The 14,836-nt window shown below is 51.7% G+C and overlaps 1 protein-coding gene across 5 annotated transcripts in view; it reads left to right on the top strand.

The window, feature by feature from the left end:
• AZI2 (5-azacytidine induced 2) overlaps positions 1-14,836 on the top strand; it is a 92,377-nt gene that overhangs the window by 23,920 nt on the left and 53,621 nt on the right. For all 5 annotated transcript variants that reach the window (XM_075315257.1, XM_075315255.1, XM_075315254.1 and 2 more), the window contains 2 exons: positions 100-329; positions 9,484-9,594. In XM_075315257.1, the coding sequence (XP_075171372.1) occupies positions 105-329; positions 9,484-9,594 (336 nt within the window). In that variant the 5' untranslated portion in view covers positions 100-104. The remainder of the gene's footprint in view (positions 1-99; positions 330-9,483; positions 9,595-14,836) is intronic.

The raw sequence follows: 14,836 nt of genomic DNA on the forward strand, positions 1-14,836 counted from the left end.
TATTAGCTCCTCGTTTACAGCTTGCAGTGTTTTGAGATGAGTGTTGTTGGACAGTTTCGCTTATTTTTCAGTAATAAAATTTGTTTTACCTTGTTTCAGCCATCATGGATTCCTTTCTAGACGATGATATCTGCATCCTGACTCATGAGAAAGAAGATCATATTAAAAGAAGAGAACAAAGTGCCCCCATTTCTGCCTCTTCTGGGGAGGCTTCAGTGGCCTCACACTTTGCCCTCGTCACAGCATATGAAGACATCAAGAAGCGCCTCAAAGACACTGAACGTGAAAATAGCACCCTAAAGAAAAGATTAAGACAAATGGAGGATAAGGTATATAAAGTGTAAACTGAATTCAGGCTGCTATTTCCATTGCTACTTAAAGGAGTTGTCCGACATAAACTCCAAAAAAATTTTAAGCTAATCTGTGCTGTATTGTCATATAAAACACCCCTACATTATTTATTTTTTACAAGTTTTGTTCCTCTTGAATTATCACTTTATTCTCTGCAGCTCTTTGTTTACATTCAGCTCAACCAAACATGACATTTTCCTATGCCGAACCTCACAGTCAGAGCTGGCACCGCCCGGCCTCACTGTCCATCCCCGCCTTCTGTACACTCATTGGCTGTCAGTATTCTGCCCCAGCACCTGATAGATAAATTAATACTATGTAATGAGTATTATATATAGCCACCACCAATGTGAGTCTATAGGAGATATATACACACATACACCCACTCACACATAGTTATATAATATATAATCCCCCCCCCCCTCATTAACTGTCTCCTCTGCCACCCCAGCACCCCCCTCCCCTGCTCGCTCTGTCACTCGTGCACTGTCTTCTCCCCCCTTTGACTCTTCTCTATGCCACCTGCCCTCTTTATGTATCTCTCCCCTGCACTCTCTTCTCTGCCGCCGGTCCCCCCCCCCCGCTCTCACCCGCCGTGCACGGTCTTCTCTCCCCCTGCACTCTGTTCTCTGCCGCCCCCATCTTTCTTTTTTTTCTCTTTCGGTCTCTCTTTCGGTCTCTCTGTCTCGGTCTCTCTGTCTCGGTCTCTCTGTCTCGGTCTCTCTGTCTCGGTCTCTCTGTCTCGGTCTCTCTGTCTCGGTCTCTCTGTCTCGGTCTCTCTGTCTCGGTCTCTCTGTCTCGGTCTCTCTGTCTCGGTCTCTCTGTCTCGGTCTCTCTGTCTCGGTCTCTCTGTCTCGGTCTCTCTGTCTCGGTCTCTCTGTCTCGGTCTCTCTGTCTCGGTCTCTCTGTCTCGGTCTCTCTGTCTCGGTCTCTCTGTCTCGGTCTCTCTGTCTCGGTCTCTCTGTCTCGGTCTCTCTGTCTCGGTCTCTCTGTCTCGGTCTCTCTGTCTCGGTCTCTCTGTCTCGGTCTCTCTGTCTCGGTCTCTCTGTCTCGGTCTCTCTGTCTCGGTCTCTCTGTCTCGGTCTCTCTGTCTCGGTCTCTCTGTCTCGGTCTCTCTGTCTCGGTCTCTCTGTCTCTCTGTCTCTCTGTCTCTCTGTCTCTCTGTCTCTCTCTGTCTCTCTGTCTCTCTCTGTCTCTCTGTCTCTCTCTGTCTCTCTGTCTCTTTCTGTCTCTCTGTCTCTTTCTGTCTCTCTGTCTCTTTCTGTCTCTCTGTCTCTTTCTGTCTCTCTGTCTCTTTCTGTCTCTCTGTCTCTTTCTGTCTCTCTGTCTCTCTCTGTCTCTCTGTCTCTCTCTGTCTCTCTGTCTCTCTCTGTCTCTCTGTCTCTCTCTGTCTCTCTGTCTCTCTCTGTCTCTCTGTCTCTTTCTGTCTCTCTGTCTCTTTCTGTCTCTCTGTCTCTTTCTGTCTCTCTGTCTCTTTCTGTCTCTCTGTCTCTTTCTGTCTCTCTGTCTCTTTCTGTCTCTCTGTCTCTTTCTGTCTCTCTGTCTCTTTCTGTCTCTCTGTCTCTTTCTGTCTCTCTGTCTCTTTCTGTCTCTCTGTCTCTTTCTGTCTCTCTGTCTCTTTCTGTCTCTCTGTCTCTTTCTGTCTCTCTGTCTCTTTCTGTCTCTCTGTCTCTTTCTGTCTCTCTGTCTCTTTCTGTCTCTCTGTCTCTTTCTGTCTCTCTGTCTCTTTCTGTCTCTCTGTCTCTTTCTGTCTCTCTGTCTCTTTCTGTCTCTCTGTCTCTTTCTGTCTCTCTGTCTCTTTCTGTCTCTCTGTCTCTTTCTGTCTCTCTGTCTCTTTCTGTCTCTCTGTCTCTTTCTGTCTCTCTGTCTCTTTCTGTCTCTCTGTCTCTTTCTGTCTCTCTGTCTCTTTCTGTCTCTCTGTCTCTTTCTGTCTCTCTGTCTCTTTCTGTCTCTCTGTCTCTTTTGTCTGTCTCTCTTTTGTCTGTCTCTCTTTTCTCTGTCTCTCTTTTCTCTGTCTCTCTTTTCTCTGTCTCTCTTTTCTCTGTCTCTCTTTTCTCTGTCTCTCTTTTCTCTCTGTCTCTCTTTTCTCTGTCTCTCTTTTCTCTCTGTCTCTCTTTTCTCTCTGTCTCTCTTTTCTCTCTGTCTCTCTTTTCTCTCTGTCTCTCTTTTCTCTCTGTCTCTCTTTTCTCTCTGTCTCTCTTTTCTCTCTGTCTCTTTTCTCTCTGTCTCTTTTCTCTCTGTCTCTTTTCTCTCTGTCTCTTTTCTCTCTGTCTCTTTTCTCTCTCTCTCTTTTCTCTCTCTCTCTTTTCTCTCTCCATTGGGAGACCCAGACAATTGGGTGTATAGCTTCTGCCTCCGGAGGCCACACAAAGTATTACACTTTAAAAAGTGTAACCCCTCCCCTCTGCCGATACACCCTCCCGTGGATCACGGGCTCCTCAGTTTTATGCTTTGTGTGGAAGGAGGCACACATCCACTCATGCATTCTCAACTTAGTTATGTCGGTTGGAAGAAAAGAGGGCCCCCACGGGGCCCCCGGCATATTCCCTTCTCACCCCACTACGTCGGCGGTGTTGTTAAGGTTGAAGTACCCATTGCGGGTACAGAGGCTGGAGCCACATACCATCTCCTTCACCATCCCTTAAGCGGCTCTGGGAGAAGTAGGATCCTAAGCGGTCATCCATTTACTGGGACCGTGCTCCATCCGCAGCCCCTGTGGGAACCTGCCGGACCGGAGCCTCTTCAACCTCAGGGACCGGGTCCTGCAACTCAAAGGTACTCTGTGTCCCCATAGGGGACTGTGCAGGGAGCGCACCTTCTTCCCGGAAGCCGCGGCGGCTGCTGAATTCAGGAGGCCGGTGGACTTCCGCGCCGACCGTGCCTGCTTGTCGGGCGCGGTCTCAAATTTAGTCCCCGGCTTCATCGCGGCCTAGTCGCAAAAATCCCGCCCCCGGGCCTGCCTGTCAGGGGTAAGGGCGGGATTACCGACCTGACATCGGATATGAGGGCTGGAGCATCCTGCATGTTTCCTCCCCCCTCACTGATCACTGTGGGTACCCCAGATTCCCGCACTTTGCTGGCGCCGCCCACGGCTCCACTCCTCCCCTGAGAGCTCCGGCAGCCATTTTTTGGCATTCTGCCGGTGGAGGATTCTCAGTGAACAGCTCTGCAGCTCCGGGGGATCCAAGGCAGGGAATCTGGAGGACACACTCCGCTCGTTAGCGGTCGGTAAGCCACACCGGTCACCCGGTGCTGGTCCCCCTAGGGTGCCAGATTAGATACGTATATATCTATATCTATCTGTTCGGTGGGCTGTATACCCCTTTCCCATATACCCTCAGTGATCACTCTCCTAGGAGACAACAGCATGTCGTCCACAAGGAGCAAAGCTGCTAAGGCACAGGGTTTTTTTGCGGCCTGTACCTCTTGTGGGGCTATGTTACCTGCGGGTTCCACCTACCCTCACTGTGAGCAATGCTCGACCCCTGTTTCGCTTGCTCAGCCGGAGCCTCGGACACTGGTGGGCCCCTCGGCTCATGTAGACCCCCCCCTGCTCCCCCTGACCAGGCTGCAGGGACAGAGTTCGCCTCTTTTGCTGAGAAACTCTGAGTCACTTTCTCAATCCATTGCACAGTCTAAGGACAAATGGTCTTCTAAGCTGCTAGAGGCTTTGCAGTCCAGACCGGACCCTTCACAGGCCCCGGCCCCTGTTGGCTCGTCGCCTCCAGGCCCCTCTCGGTCCGCGCCACAGCGCGCTCATAGGTTGGCCCCTCGGTCTCAGGCGGAAGACTCCTGCCCGGACCGTAGTCCTAGACCAGCTAAGCGGCCTCGCTGGGACTCTTCCCCGACTTCCTCTCGCTGCTCGGGATCCCAGCTTGAGGACTCTCTGGAGGACGAGGCGGACGTCGCAGCTCAGGGCTCTGACCCTGACGTCGCCCTTAACCTTGATACACCTGAGGGGGACGCCTTAGTAAATGATCTTATCTCGTCCATCAACCAGGTGTTAGATCTCTCTCCCCCGCCTCCTCCTGTAGAGGAGTCGGCGTCTCAGCAGGAGAAACACCAGTTTCGGTTCCCCAAACGTACACGCAATACGTTTTTTGATCACTCTAACTTCAGGGACGCTGTCCAGAAGCCCAGAGCGGTCCCGGACAAGCGCTTTACTAAGCGCCTCACTGACACGCGTTACCCCTTCCCATCTGAAGTCGTTAAGGGTTGGGCTCACTGTCCCAAGGTGGATCCTCCAGTCTCAAGATTGGCGGCTAGATCCGTGGTGTCGGTTGCAGATGGCTCATCGCTAAAAGATGCCACTGACAGACAGATTGAGCTCCTGGTGAAGTCCATCTATGAGGCCACGGGCGCGTCTTTTGCCCCGGCCTTTGCAGCCGTGTGGGCACTCCAAGCTATCTCGGCTTGTCTGACTGAGATTAATGCTGTCACACGTAATTCTGCTCCGCAAGTTGCGTCTTTGACCTCTCAGGCGTCAGCCTTTTCATCCTACGCCATGAACGCCGTCCTGGACTCTGCTAGCCGTACAGCTGTAGCATCTGCTAACTCTGTGGCAGTCCGCAGGGCCATGTGGCTGCGCGAATGGAAGGCAGATTCGGCTTCCAAGAGGTTCTTAACCGGTTTGCCGTTTTCTGGCGACCGTTTGTTTGGCGAACGATTGGATGAGATTATTAAGGAATCCAAAGGAAAGGATTCCTCCTTACCCCAGGCCAAACCTAAGAGACCTCAACAGAGAAAGGTTCAATCGAGATTTCGGTCCTTTCGTCCCTTCACCAAAGTCATGGCATCCGTTGTGGCGGTCCTGCATTCTCAGGGCCACTCGGTGATTGGACGATCTCCTAGTCAGGGCCCCGTCTCGGGTGGCGTGTCAACAAAGTCTATCTGTCGCTCTGGCTACTCTCCAGTGGTTCGGGTGGATCATCAACTTCCCGAAACAAGTTGACACCGACCCAATCACTGACGTACCTTGGGATGGAGTTTCATACCCAGCAAGCGTTAGTCAAGCTTCCGAGAGACAAACAGCTTTCTCTGCAGGCAGGGGTGCAATCCCTTCTTCGGAGTCAGTCACACCCCTTAAGGCGCCTCATGCACTTCCTGGGGAAGATGGTGGCAGCTATAGAAGCAGTCCCGTTCGCGCAATTCCATCTTCGGCCACTCCAATGGGACATTCTCCGCAAATGGAACAGGAGTTCGGCTTCGCTCGACAGGAACGTCTCTCTTTCCCTTGCAACCAAGACGTCACTTCAGTGGTGGCTCCTTCCCAACTCTCTGTCGCAGGGAAAATCCTTCCTACCCCCAACCTGGGCTGTGGTCACCACGGACGCGAGCCTGTCAGGGTGGGGAGCGGTTTTTCTCCACTACAGGGCTCAGGGAACCTGGACTCCGATAGTCTTCCCTTCAGATCAATATTCTGGAGATAAGGGCAGTGTATCTAGCCCTATTGGCTTTTCATCGGTGGCTGGAGGGCAGGCAGATCCGTATCCAGTCGGACAACGCCACTGCCGTCGCATACATCAACCACCAAGGCGGCACTCGCAGTCGTCAAGCCTTCCAGGAAGTCCGACGGATTCTGCAGTGGGTGGAAGCCACAGCTTCCACCATCTCCGCAGTTCACATCCCGGGCGTAGAAAACTGGGAAGCAGATTTTCTCAGTCGTCAGGGCATGGACGCGGGGGAATGGTCTCTGCACCCAGACGTGTTTCGAGAGATCTGTCGCCGCTGGGGAACGCCGGACGTCGATCTCATGGCGTCACGGCACAACAACAAAGTCCCGGCATTCATGGCACGGTCTCAGGATCACAGAGCTCTGGCGGCGGACGCGTTAGTTCAGGATTGGTCGCAGTTTTGACTGCCTTATGTGTTTCCTCCTCTGGCGATGCTGCCCAGAGTGTTACGCAAGATCAGGTCCGACTGCCGTCGCGCCATTCTCGTCGCTCCAGACTGGCCGAGGCGGTCGTGGTACCCGGATCTGTGGCATCTCACGGTGGGTCAACCGTGGGCGCTTCCAGACCGCCCAGACTTGCTGTCACAAGGCCCGTTTTTCCATCTGAATTCTGTGGCCCTCAACCTGACTGTGTGGCCATTGAGTCCTGGTCCTAGCGTCTTCAGGGTTATCTTAGGATGTCATTGCCACCATGAGACAGGCCAGGAAGCCTACGTCCGCCAAGATCTATTATAGGTCTTGGCAAATCTTCCTATCCTGGTGCGCTAATAACGGTTTTACTCCATGGCCGTTTGCCTTACCCACTTTTCTTTCATTCCTTCAATCCGGAATGGACAAGGGTTTGTCACTTGGCTCTCTCAAGGGCCAAGTATCGGCGCTCTCCGTGTTTTTTCAAAAGCGCTTAGCCAGGCTTCCGCAGGTCCGCACGTTCCTGCAGGGAGTTTGCCACATAGTCCCACCTTACAAGCGTCCGCTGGAACCCTGGGATTTTAACAGGGTGCTAGCAGCTCTTCAGAAACCACCTTTCGAGCCGCTGCGGGATGTCTCTCTATCACGTCTTTCGCAGAAGGTGGCCTTCCTAGTGGCAGTCGCATCACTTCGGAGAGTGTCTGAGCTAGCAGCGCTGTCATGCAAAGCCCCCTTCCTGGTGTTTCACCAGGATAAGGTGGTTCTGCGTCCGGTCCCGGAATTTCTCCCTAAGGTGGTATCCCCTTTTCATCTCAATCAGGATATCTCCTTGCCTTCATTTTGCCCTAATCCAATTCACCAGTGTGAAAAGGATTTGCACTCTTTGGATCTTGTGAGAGCACTCCGGCTCTACGTGTGTCGCACGGCGCCCCTGCGTTGTTCAGATGCGCTCTTTGTCCTTGTCGCTGGCCAGCGTAAGGGCTCGCAGGCTTCCAAGTCAACCTTGGCTCGGTGGATCAAGGAACCGATTCTCGAAGCCTACCGTTCTTCTGGGCTTCCACTTCCTTCAGGGCTGAAAGCCCATTCTACCAGAGCCGTGGGTGCGTCCTGGGCATTGCGGCACCGGGCTACGGCTCAGCAGGTGTGTCAGGCAGCTACTTGGTCTAGTCTGCACACTTTCACGAAACACTATCAAGTGCATACCTATGCTTCGGCAGACGCCAGTCTAGGTAGGCGAGTCCTTCAGGCGGCGGTTGCCCACCTGTAAGAGGGGGGCGTTTTTTCGGCTCTTTTTATTGAGGTATTCTTTTACCCACCCAGGGACTGCTCTTGGACGTCCCAATTGTCTGGGTCTCCCAATGGAGCGACAAAGAAGGGAATTTTGTTTACTTACCGTAAATTCCTTTTCTTCTAGCTCCTATTGGGAGACCCAGCACCCGCCCCTGTACCCTTCGGGCTGGTTGTTTTTTTGTGTACACATGTTGTTCATGTTGAATTGTTCTTATGGTTCATGGTTTGCAGTTCTCCGAACATCCTTCGGATTGAATTTACCCTAGACCAATTTATAAGTTTTCTCCTTCCTGCTTTTGCACCAAAACTGAGGAGCCCGTGATCCACGGGAGGGTGTATAGGCAGAGGGGAGGGGTTACACTTTTTAAAGTGTAATACTTTGTGTGGCATCCGGAGGCAGAAGCTATACACCCAATTGTCTGGGTCTCCCAATAGGAGCTAGAAGAAAAGGAATTTACGGTAAGTAAACAAAATTCCCTTCTTTTCTCTCTTTTTTTCTCTCTTTTTTTCTCTTTTTTTTTTCTCTCTCTTTTTTTCTCTCTTTTTTTCTCTCACCTCGCACGGATACTCGGCTCTGCTGTACTGTTGGCGTGAGCGGCTCATGCTGTCTATTTTGAACCCATCTGCTGCAGTGCAGTGCAGCCATCGGCTGCAGTGCTGACAGCATGACAGTAGCTGCAGGCAGAGACTCTGTGCTGCACCCATGGAAGATGAATAAAGCAGTTTTAGTGTTTGGTTTTTTTTTCACCCGTAATAACAAACTACACCTGGGGGTCCACGTTTCCTGAAAGAAAAAAAAACTCTGTTTAAGTTTATTTGAAATGTTATCTAATTTGTAATTGTTTCTTAACCTCTGCAGCTTGCATATATTACAATACACTTAAAGCTGCTTTAATTTTGTTTAACCTGTTTTCCATCAGCCCCCTTTTTTCCTCCTTAAGCTGGGGTCACACACAGCGACAACGACGTCGCTGTTACGTCACCATTTTCTGTGACGTAACAGCGACCTTGTAAGTCGCTGTTATGATCGCTGCTTAGATGTCAAACACAGCAGAAGCAGCGATCATAACGTCGCTGTGCTACATGTGTAGAGAGCAGGGAGCCGCGCTTAGCGCTGGCTCCTTGCTCTCCTAGGTACAGTACACATCGGGTTAATTACCCGATGTGTGCTGCAGCTACATGTCACACTGCAGAGAGCAGGGAGCCGCGCGCACTGCTTAGCGCTGGCTTCCTGCTCTCCTTGCTACAGTACACATCGGGTTAATTACCCGATGCGTACTGCAGCCACATGGGCACAGAGCAGGAGCCGGCGCTGGCAGCAAGAGCGGAGGCTGGTAACCAGCGTAAACACCGGGTAACCAGGGAAAGTGCTTCCCTTGGTTACCCGATGTTTACGCTGGTTACAGCTTCGCAGCTGCCAGACGCCGGCTCCTGTTCGCTTCATTTCGTCGCTCTCTCGCTGTCACACACAGCGATGTGTGTGTCACAGCGGGAGAGTGACGACCAAAAAATGAAGCTGGACATTCAGCAATGACCTGCGACCTCACAGCAGGGGCCAGGTCGTTGCTGGATGTCACACACAGCGACGGGACGTCGCTGCAACGTCACAGAATATGGTGACGTAGCAGCGACGTCGTTGTCGTCGCTATGTGTGACACCAGCTTTAGAATATCCTTCTAATTCCAGATCTTATCTGGCTTGTCTTTATCTTAAAATAATTTTATAGAGGAGACAAAGGGGCTGGAGACTGACCTAACAGGGTTCTGGCTGTTGAGACAGAACAGAATCAAGCAGCTTGCAGTGTCTTGTATATTATGTAAGTTGCAGATGAAAATAGTTCAAATTTTTAACTTCTAACCCACTGCAGAACTTTGTCAAACCAATAATTTGTTTCTTGTCAGTTTTGCTGAAAAATATTTTTGAATATTTATCTTTTGGGGTTGTTCTAATTTGTATGTATTATTATTTGTGTAATTATTCAGCTTTGTGCAGAACCAAGCATGGGGGAAAGTGACAGAGTGAACAAAGCTTTCAGTGCATTCCGCGAGATCTCTATCGAGCGGGACAATCTAAAAAAGAAACTGAGCGCAATGGTAAGTGTTCTCATCTAACTTGTGATGTTAGCATCACCTTGTGGAAGTTTGTGTAAAATATATAATATACCGTATTTTTCGGACCATAAGACGCACTTTTTTCCCCACAAATGTTGGGGGAAAGTGGGGGGGGTGCGTCTTATGGTGTGACTATAGGGCTGCAGGAATGAGGGTGGAGCGGGTCATTGGGGGCACGAGCAGGCTGCAGCAGCACATGCCGTGACCACGTGGGCCCGCTCATTACATATGCACGCCCATCCTCCTGCCCATCATCTCTCAGCGCTGAATCCGGCGCTGACAGGTGGGGGGGGGGGGGCGGAGGGTGCGCGCATAATTAACAGCTGGCCGTGATCACCCCTGGCAACTACAGCCTGGAGTGATCATGTGCGGCTGTATTCACTGCCCACCACGCATAATCATCAGTGCGGGGAGCAGTGAATAAGTACGACATACTCACCGGCCACGTTCGTGCAGCACGTGATCTCCTCCAGTCTGCTGGTCAACTGATCTGTGTAGAAAGCGGTGAGCACAGCGATGACGTCATTGCTGTGCGCCCTGCTAGTCACGCAAGTCAGCTAACCGGCAGACTGGAGGAGACTGCGTGCTGCACGGAAGTGGCCGGTGATAGCTCCACACTGATCAGCTGGCCGGCACAGACAGGGGGAGGAGCAATGCTGCAGGGAGCAAGGAAAGGTGAGTAGAAACGTTTTTTTTTTTTTTTTTGTGTGTGATTACAGGATACAGGCCATATAGTAGCATGAGGGTATATAGCAGGATGGCAGTATATAGCAGCATGGGGCCATATAGCAGGAAGAGGGTATATAGCAGCATGGGGCCATATAGCAGGGTGGCAGTATATAGCAGCATGGGGCCATATAGCAGGATGAGGGTATATAGCAGCATGGGGGTATATTGCAGGCTGAGGGCATATTCTAGGATGGCAGTATATAGCAGGATGGAGGTATATGAGCAGGATGGGGGTATATATCAGGATGAGGGACATATATACAAGGATGGGGATTATATACAAGGCAGGAGGATCATTACTAGGATGGGGTATCTTAGTAGAGAATTTGGGGATATTACCTTCATAACAGTGTCAGCAGCAGATCCTCGCCCCATAACAGTGTCATGACCACATTTTTTGCTTAAAATTTTTTTTTTCCTTCTCTAAAACCAGGGTGCATATTATGGTCCGGTGCGTCTTGTAGTCCGAAAAATACGGTATATGATTGTACACTGGGGGGGGGGGACTATTTAGTCAGCCACCAATTGTGCAAGTTCTCCCACTTAAAAAAGTAAGAGAGGCATGTAATTGACATCATAGGTAGACCACAACTATGAGAGACAAAATGAGAAAACAAATCCAGAAAATCAGTCTCTGATTTGGCAAGATTTTTTTCGCAAATTATGGTGGAAAATAAGTATTTGTTCAATAACAAAAGTTCATCTCAATATTTTATTAATCCTTTCTTTGTCGCTCCTAATTGGGAGACCCAGACAATTGGGTGTATAGCTACTGCCTCCGGAGGCCACACAAAGTATTACACTTAAAAGTGTAAGGCCCCTCCCCTTCTGGCTATACACCCTCCCGTGGGATCACGGGCTCCTCAGTTTTCATGCTTTGTGCGAAGGAGGCACACATACACGCATAGCTCCACTGTTTAGTCAGCAGCAGCTGCTGACTATGTCGGATGGAAGAAAAGAGGGCCCATACTAGGGCCCCCAGCATGCTCCCTTCTCACCCCACTTTTTGTCGGCGGTGTTTGTTAAGGTTGAGGTACCCATTGCGGGTACGGAGGCTGGAGCCCACATGCTGCTTCCTTCCCCATCCCCCTTAGGGCTCTGGGTGAAGTGGGATTTTACCGGTCTCCAGGCACTGAGACCGTGCTCCATCCACAGCCCCTGGAGAATCTGCTGGAATGGAGCTGAGTATCGTCAGGGACAGGCCCTGCTACGTCAAGGTACTCTGTGTCCCCGTACATATCGCGCGCACACCGCAGCGTTGCTGGGTGTGTGAGTGCGCCGGGGACAACAGCGCTGCGCGCTGGTGCCATTCCTATCTACAGCTTTGCTGAGAGGGGACATGTATTTGAAACTGCCGCGCGGCCGCCGTTGTCAGTTTTTTCGCTGCGGCGCGGCTGGGACTTGTGGTGCGCCGGGGACTTCCGCGCTGGCCGTGCATATATCACGGCCGCGCTTATTACTCGAGTCCCCGGCTTTTTGCGGCCTAGTTTCGTTTCGTTCCCGCCCCCAGGCCTGCCAGTCAGGGGAAGGGCGGGACGCTGTACAGAACGTCAGCGCAGAGGGCTGGAGTCTGCTTTGCATACTCCAGCCCTCACACTGGGCACAGTGGGACGCCAGTTTCCCGCACTTTGTTTGAGGCACGCCCACGGTCCGCCCCTCTTCACAGGACGCCGGCAGCCATTCCTGTGTGCAGTCTGAGCTGGAGAGAGGAGACTGGGAGACCCAGACACGGGATTCTGGTGCCCACACACCCGCTTTTCAGTGGGCGGTAAGCTGCCCTCAAGGGCTGACCCCCACTGGTGCCGAAGTGTATATTGTATTTTATGCTTGCAGCTTTACATTGCACTGTACGGTCGCTGGGGATTCTCTGCTATATACCCTCCTAGATTTCTCAGAGGACACAACAGCATGTCGACCGCAAAAAGCAAAGGTGCCAAGGCACAGGCTTTCTATGCTGCTTGTACCGCTTGTGGGGCTGTTCTACCGGCAGGTTCCACTGACCCCCACTGTGTGCAGTGCTCGGCCCCTGTGGCACTTGCTCGGCCGGGGCCTCTGCTGGAGGTGACCCAGGCAGAACCTCCTGTGAATACTGTCCAGGTGACAGGGACGGAGTTTGCAGTCTTTGCTGACAGATTGTCTGTGACTATGACTAAAATTCTTGAAACATTGCAGTCTAGACCAGTAACTCAGGCCATGGACACTGTTAACTCATTGCTCCCTGGTCCCCCTCAGTCGGAACAGCTCCGGGATCCGGGGGTGTCTCTTGCATCCCAGGGTGATGGCTCTGACACGGACGACAGTCCCAGACAGCCTAAACGAGCTCGCTATGAGCGGCCCTCGACTTCATCACACTGGTCAGGGTCCCAGCAGGACTCTCTGTATGATGAGGCGGAGATAGCTGATCAGGATTCTGATCCTGAGACCGCTCTCAATTTGGATACACCAGATGGTGACGCCATAGTGAATGATCTTATAGCGTCCATCAATAAAATGTTGGACATTTCTCCCCCTGCTCCTCCTGTGGAGGAGACAGCTTCACAGCAGGAGAAATTCCATTTCAGGTATCCCAAGCGTAAATTAAGTGTATTTCTGGACCACTCTGACTTTAGAGAGGCAATCCAGAAACACCACGCTTATCCGGATAAGCGTTTTTCCAAACTGCTTAAGGATACACGTTATCCTTTTCCCCCGGACGTGGTCAAGGGCTGGACCCAGTGTCCCAAGGTGGATCCTCCAATCTCCAGGCTTGCAGCTAGATCCTTAGTTGCAGTGGAAGATGGGGCGGCACTTAAAGATGCCACTGACAGGCAGATGGAGCTCTGGTTGAAATCCATCTATGAGGCGGCTATTGGCGCGTCATTGGCTCCGGCATTCGCAGCCGTATGGGCACTCCAAGCTATTTCAGCTGGTCTTGCACAGATTGACACGGTCACACGTACATCTGCTCCGCAGGTGGCACCCTTAACCTCTCAAATGTCTGCATTTGCGTCTTACGCGATTAATGCTGTCCTAGACTCTACGAGCCGTACGGCAGTGGCGTCTGCCAACTCCGTAGTTTTACGCAGAGCCTTGTGGTTAAGAGAATGGAAGGCAGATTCTGCTTCCAAAAAGTGTTTAACCAGTTTGCCATTTTCTCGTGACCGACTGTTTGGGGAGCGCTTAGATGAAATCATTAAACACTCCAAGGGTAAAGATTCATCTTTACCTCAGCCCAGACAAAATAAACCCCAACAGAGGAGAGGACAGTCGGGGTTTCGGTCCTTTCGAGGCTCAGGCAGGTCCCAATTCTCCTCGTCCAAAAGGACTCAAAAGGATCAGAGGAGCTCAGATTCTTGGCGGACTCAGTCACGCCCAAAAAAGACAGCCGGAAGACCCGCTACCAAGGCGGCTTCCTCATGACTTTCGGCCTCCTCTCTCCGCATCCTCGGTCGGTGGCAGGCTCTCCCGCTTTGGCGACATTTGGCTGCCACAGGTCACAGACCGTTGGGTGAGAGACATTCTGTCTCACGGGTACAGGATAGAGTTCAGCTCTCGTCCTCCAACTCGCTTCTTCAGAACTTCACCACCTCCCGACCGAGCCGATGCTCTGCGGCTAGCGGTGTCCACTCTAAAAGCGGAAGGAGTGGTGACCCCCGTTCCTCTTCAGGAACAAGGTCACGGTTTTTACTCCAACTTGTTTGTGGTGCCAAAAAAGGACGGGTCATTCCGTCCCGTTCTGGATCTAAAACTGCTCAACAAGCACGTAAAAACCAGGCGGTTCCGAATGGAATCCCTTCGCTCCGTCATCGCCTCAATGTCTCAAGGAGATTTCCTAGCATCTATAGACATCAAGGATGCTTATCTCCACGTGCCGATTGCTCCAGAGCACCAGCGTTTTCTACGCTTTGTTATAGGAGACGAACACCTTCAGTTCGTAGCTCTGCCTTTCGGGCTGGCGACAGCCCCACGTGTCTTCACCAAGGTCATGGCAGCAGTAGTAGCAGTCCTGCACTCTCAAGGTCACTCTGTGATCCCGTATTTGGACGATCTACTTGTCAAGGCACCCTCTCAAGAGGCATGCCAACACAGCCTGAACGTTGCGCTGGAGACTCTCCAGAGTTTCGGGTGGATCATCAACTTTTCAAAGTCAAATCTAACTCCGACCCAATCGCTAACATATCTTGGCATGGAGTTTCATACTCTCTCAGCGATAGTGAAGCTTCCGCTGGACAAACAGCGTTCACTACAGACAGGGGTGCAATCTCTCCTTCAAGGCCAGTCTCACCCCTTGAGACGCCTCATGCACTTCCTAGGGAAGATGGTAGCAGCAATGGAAGCAGTCCCTTTCGCGCAGTTTCATCTCCGTCCACTACAATGGGACATTCTCCGCCAATGGGACGGGAAGTCGACGTCCCTCGACAGAGACGTCTCCCTTTCTCAGGCGGCCAAGGAATCTCTTCGGTGGTGGCTTCTTCCCACCGCTTTGTCGAAAGGAAAGTCCTTTCTACCCCCATCC

This window comes from Anomaloglossus baeobatrachus, chromosome 6 (assembly GCF_048569485.1).
Source record: "Anomaloglossus baeobatrachus isolate aAnoBae1 chromosome 6, aAnoBae1.hap1, whole genome shotgun sequence".
Classification (NCBI taxonomy): domain Eukaryota; kingdom Metazoa; phylum Chordata; class Amphibia; order Anura; family Aromobatidae; genus Anomaloglossus; species Anomaloglossus baeobatrachus.